Source organism: Thamnophis sirtalis, unplaced genomic scaffold, assembly GCF_051295495.1.
Source record: "Thamnophis sirtalis isolate CommonGarterSnake01/CBP01778 unplaced genomic scaffold, rThaSir2_p1.2 scaffold_2, whole genome shotgun sequence".
Classification (NCBI taxonomy): domain Eukaryota; kingdom Metazoa; phylum Chordata; class Lepidosauria; order Squamata; family Natricidae; genus Thamnophis; species Thamnophis sirtalis.
Genome location: NW_028261382.1, coordinates 106,082,673 through 106,088,208, shown reverse-complemented (window position 1 = coordinate 106,088,208; position 5,536 = coordinate 106,082,673). Strand labels below are relative to the sequence as shown.

At 41.4% G+C, this 5,536-nt stretch overlaps 1 protein-coding gene across 1 annotated transcript; it reads left to right on the top strand.

Moving 5' to 3' along the window:
• Positions 1-319: 319 nt before the first annotated feature.
• LOC148049100 (mas-related G protein-coupled receptor member H-like) lies at positions 320-1,273 on the top strand. The gene has a single exon (XM_087703557.1). The coding sequence runs from the start codon at positions 320-322 to the stop codon at positions 1,271-1,273; it is 954 nt and encodes a 317-aa protein (XP_087559683.1).
• The last annotated feature ends 4,263 nt before the right edge of the window (positions 1,274-5,536 follow it).

Below are 5,536 nucleotides of genomic sequence, written 5' to 3'. Positions count from 1 at the left end.
TTAGAGCGCGCTTTTGTCGGCGCGCTATTGTCAGCACGCTTCTGCGTTCATTCGTCGGTACAATTTTGAACTCGTGGTTTTCTTCCCGCGGTTTTGTCGGCGCGCTTTTGTCGAGCGCGCATTTGTCGGTGAACCATCTCAACTACACAACTGCATCATTCCACGGTAATTGTGAGGACAGGATGCGTAATCTACTGTAGAGGCTGCATTGAAATATGCATTTTTTAGGAACGTCGATTAAGGCCAATGCCATCTGTTTCTGTTTTGTTCTAGCAGGAGCATCTGCAGCCACACGAGGACAAAAAAAGGCCGAAGCATAATGACTATGGCATCCACCCCTCCATTCAGTTATGCGGCACAAATCAATGCAACAACCAGCTGCAAAATCAGAACCTGTTACATGGTTGATAAAGATGAGGAAGTGCTTGTTTTTGCAATCTTCACAATGCTTTTTTGTGCGTTGGGAATGTTGGGCAATGGTCTTGTTATCTGGTTGCTGGGCTCCTCTATTAAGAGGAACACTTTTGCCATTTATATTATCAACCTCTCTGTTGCTGACTTTGGCCTGCTCACCACTCAGCTGATTATCGAAATCCACTGGCTTTTTACACGTCTGTATTGTGACTTTCCCTACGAACTCTTCCAAATGATCCTGCTGTTAATGTACAGTACGGGGCAATTTCTACTGACAGTCATCAGCATCGACAGGTGTCTTTCGGTCCTTTTCCCAATTTGGTATCGATGCCACCGGCCAGCGCATATGTTCAGTATTGTTTGTGCCGTCACCTGGGTCATCTCCTTCATCCTCTCTTTAATTCACTTCACCATTGTAGCTTCTCGTGGATTTGGAAAGAATTATACTGTGATGTATCAGTTCATCGTTAACGCTGTGCTTTGTCTCCCACTGATGACCATCTCCAGTGTCACCTTATTTATCAAAATCTGCTTCGTATCCAAAATCCAAAGGCGGAGGAAGCTTTTGACAGCTATTTTGCTCACGCTTTTCTTCTTTTTAATCTTGGCTTTCCCACTGAATGCCTTTTATTTTATCCTGTATTTTTTGGAGTGTATACATCCCAACTTTGTACATTATGGCTACTTATGTACCTGCATCAACAGCAGCATTAACCCTTTGATCTATTATCTAGTGGGGAGACAGAAAGGTAAAACTCAGAGAAGCATCAAAGAGTTATTTCAGAAAATTTTCAAGGAGGAAGAAAATGGTAGTGAGCAAATGGAAACTTCAGAAAATTTTAAGCTCTCAACTCTTTAATTTCAACTTTTGTCGTTCATACGATACAATCATTTCTTTCCAAGCAAGCCCATAATTTCCCTTTTTTTATTTAATGGAAACTGATCTCTATACTATTAATCTGTGCATGAATCCACAATTTGTGCAGGCAATTACCTTTGTACAATATCAAAACTTTTCAAGTAACTTATTTAGCCACAATCTCCCACCTGATGATTAATTAGCTTGCTTTATTTCAGCCTTCCTCCAACTTGAATGGCCTTCAATTCGATCTTTGACCTTGGTACAAATGCACAGGTACAGTATAGGTGGTACCTTGCTCAATAGTAGTAACTGTGAGAGGGATCTTGAAGTCCTAGTGTACAATCACTTAAATATGAGCCAGCCTTGTGCAGCAGCTGCCAAAAAAGCCAACCCAGTTCTAGGCTGCATAAACAGAGGGATAGAATCAAGATCACGTGAAGTGTTAATACCACTTTATAATGCCTTGGTAAGGCCACACTTGGAATACTGCATCCAGTTTTGATCACCACGATGTGGAAAAGTTGTGGAGACTCTAGAAAGAGGGCAGGAAAGAGCAACCAGGATGATTAGAGGACTGGAGGCTAAAACATATGAAGAATGGTTGCAGGAACTAGGTATGTCTAGTTTAATGGAAATAAGGACTAGGGGAGACAGGATAGCAGTGTTCTAATATGTCAGGGGCTGCCACAAAGAAGTGGGAGTCAAGCTATTCTCCAAAGCACCTGAGGGTAGAACAAGAAGCAATGGCTGGAAACTAATCAAGGAGAGAAGCAACTTAGAACTAAGAAGAAATTTCCTGACAGTATAATCAATGGAACAACTTGCCTCCAGAAGTTGTGAATGCTCCAACACTGGAAGATTTAAGAAGATATTGGATAACCATTTGCCTGAAGTGATGTAGGGTTTCCTGCCTAGAAGATGGGTTGGACTAGAAGATCTCCAAAGTCCCTTCCAACTCTCTTATTCTAAGTAATTTTGGTGTCTAGTAAGACCATTGTTGAGAATTTTCAAAGTGGACATTCATACCTTTGAAGGCATTCATCATAGAAAGGCCAAGCCAAGGATGGACACGTGTAGCCTTCAAAATGTTGGTTCTATCAGGCATATGACCAAAGGTGAAGGATAATGGAATTCTAGCTCAACACTATCTGGAGAATCCTATATCGGCAACACCATGAGACTAGGATTCATCAAACCAACTGTATCAAAAAGAGGACAACTTGATACAACAAGATCTTATGAAATCACATTTAAATGAAAAAAGTTGTATGATTCCAGTAGTAAAGAATAAGACTAAAAACATTTCAAGTGGTAATATCTATAAACTGGCCTGTCTTCATGTGTGTGTGTGTGTGTGTCTGTGTGTGTGTGGGGGGGGGGTGTATTGATTGAAACGTGTTTGAATATTAATAGCTTGCATTGGTAGTTGGGCTGTTGGTTTTTTTAAAATTTTATTTATATATTTTATTTTTATATACAACAAGTGCTTAGTGAATAGCGTACTGTCTGAGTCAATTTGTTTACACAACAATATTAAACACCTAATTTCTACCTCTATTATCCAACCATTGATAAAAATAATCCCAAATTCAAAAATATCTTTGATCTTCAGCGTTAGTCTATCCATTTCTGCACAGTCTAATAGTTTTTTAAATTATTTCTTTGGTTGGTGTTTTCTCATTTTTCCAGTGTTGCACAAATACAATTCTAGCTGCTGTCAAAACATGTAATATTAAATATACATTCCCTTTATCATATTTCTCTGGCAATATGCCTAACAAAAAATAATTCTGGCTTATAGTCTATATGCTGCCAACATTTTTTCTAATCATGTATGTATTTTCATCCTTTTTTTTTTTTTTGCTTTTGGACATGTCCACCACATGTGATAATATGTACCCAGAGTTTGTTTACATTTCCAACATTTAGATGACCTGTTTTTAAACATTTTGGCTAATCTAGCCAGTGGTAAATGCCACCTATAAAACATTTTGTATCATTTTCCTTATATATGGTTGCCATCATCAATTTCTTTCTTTCCCAGAGCTTCTGCCAATTATCTAATTCTATGGTATATTCAAAAATTTTGGCCCAAACTATCATTGTCTCTTTTACCTGTTCATCTTCCATTTTTAGGCTTAGCAGAAAGTTAAATAATTTAACACATTTAAACAGAATATTTAACAGTTAAATAACAGTTAATAGGATATTGCCAATAAAATAGTCCTGTCATTTCCTTTACAGCCCAAGAAACTAGGTAGGGTCCTGTTTTGAACCTCTTGCCCTGTCCACTGTCTAGCTACAGACCAGTGGTGGGTTTCAAAAATTGTTTGAACCTACTCTGTGGGTGTGGCCTCCTTTGTGGGAGTGGCTTGCCGCCCATGTGACCGGATGGGAGTGGCTTGCCGCCCATGTGACCGGATATAAAGATGCTGACGACACTTGTCAGAACCACCTTAAATTACCTCACACACAGCACTGGCAGGCATAAGAATATGATGTAAACTTGTTTTTTAAAAGGCATCTTTGGTTTGCGTTAAAACAACTTCAACACACGTAATGTTCTGATTGCGCCACAAATGCAGTAGTCATCCTTCCCTTTCACAGAGGCACTGAGTTTTATAAATATGAGCATGATAGTGTAGAATAATCATATCCAAGGACCAGTGGTGGTTTTCAAAGAATTTTGGAACCTCTTCTGTAGGTGTGGCCTGCTTTCCGGGTCCACTGGTGGAACCTCTTCTAACCGGTTCGGTAGATTTGACGAATCAGTTCTACCGAATAGGTGCGAACTGGTAGGAACCCACCTCTGCTACAGACTATGCTGTCTTTCATATGATCATTTCCTAAGTGGCATCTCTTGGCCTGGTCCCCCAAAAATCTTTCCTACGTACCATTGTACTATCCATCTTTCCTCATGTTGCAGTCCAAGAAGACATCCTGGAGAATTGGGGTAAACTGAAGGTCTCGGCTTCCCCATATGTGGTGCCACCAGGCCCATTTCAACCAATACAGGTGTCAAACAAGGGTGTAGATCAGTGTTTCTCAACCTTGGCAACTTGAAGATGTCCGGACTTCAACTCCCAGAATTCCCCAGCCAGCATTCGCTGGCTGGGGAATTCTGGGAGTTGAAGTCCGGACATCTTCAAGTTGCCAAGGTTGAAAAACACTGGTGTAGATGACCGGGACCACAGTGCCATGCCACTGTCCTTTTGTAAGAGCAAGGAAATTGTAAGTGAACAATGAGCTTCTTCCATGTAGACTGTCTGCCTTCTCATTACCCCCGCCTTCAGGAAAGAAGCTGCAGCTGAGCCTGTTCATGTGGAAGAGGACTGATGCAATGCCCAAAGTGTTTCTCAATTGCTGGAAGTATCCTGCCCTCCCACCCCGGAGGGAGCCGAGGTGGCGCAGTGGTTAGAGTGCAGCACTGCAGGCTACTTCAGCTGACTGCAGTTCGGCTGTTCAAATCTCACCGGCTCAAGGTTGACTCAGCCTTCCATCCTTCCGAGGTGGGTAAAATGAGGACCCGGATTGTTGTTGGGGGCGATATGCTGACTCTGTAAACCGCTTAGAGAGGGCTGAAAGCCCTATGAAGCGGTATATAAGTCTAACTGCTATTGCTCTTGCTATTGCTATTTATCTCCAATTCTGACCATGCCCCTGACCTCAGCTTGCTCCTGAACACTCATCTCCCCTGGACTTTCTGACCATCTGACCTTGCTTTTGGTTTCTTTCTTGGCTCTTAGCAAACTCGGAAGGAAAGAAACTAAAGAAGGAAATCCACTTAAACAAAGAGGAAACCATTTGACAAAGAACACGTATATTTGTCCATAAGATAATTAACAGCCAGGCTGAATCTAACAGACCTCTGTTTCTCCAAGGGCCAAGGTGGCGCAGTGGTTAAATGCAGCACTGCAGGCTACTGCTAGATCAGCAGTTCAGCAGTTCAAATCTCACCAGCTCAGGGTTGACTCAGCCTTCCATCCTTCCGAGGTGGGTAAAATGAGGACCCAGATTGTTGGGGGCAATATGCTGACTCTCTGTAAACCGCTTAGAGAGGGCTGAAAGCCCTATGAAGCGGTATATAAGTCTACTGCTATTGCTATTGCTATTGCTATTTCTCTTAAAGAATAGTAAACCAAATCAAACAAATCCTTTAAGCTCTAAGAGCACAAAGAAAGGATGCCCCAAAATCCACACATACAATATGTGAAAGCTAACTTGAAAGATTTAGAAAAGATCATCTCCCAACCACCGAAG

Excerpts from the sequence above, each read along its gene's own strand:
- LOC148049100 (XM_087703557.1), top strand. The coding sequence starts at position 320 with ATGACTATGGCATCCACCCCTCCATTCAGTTATGCGGCACAAATCAAT.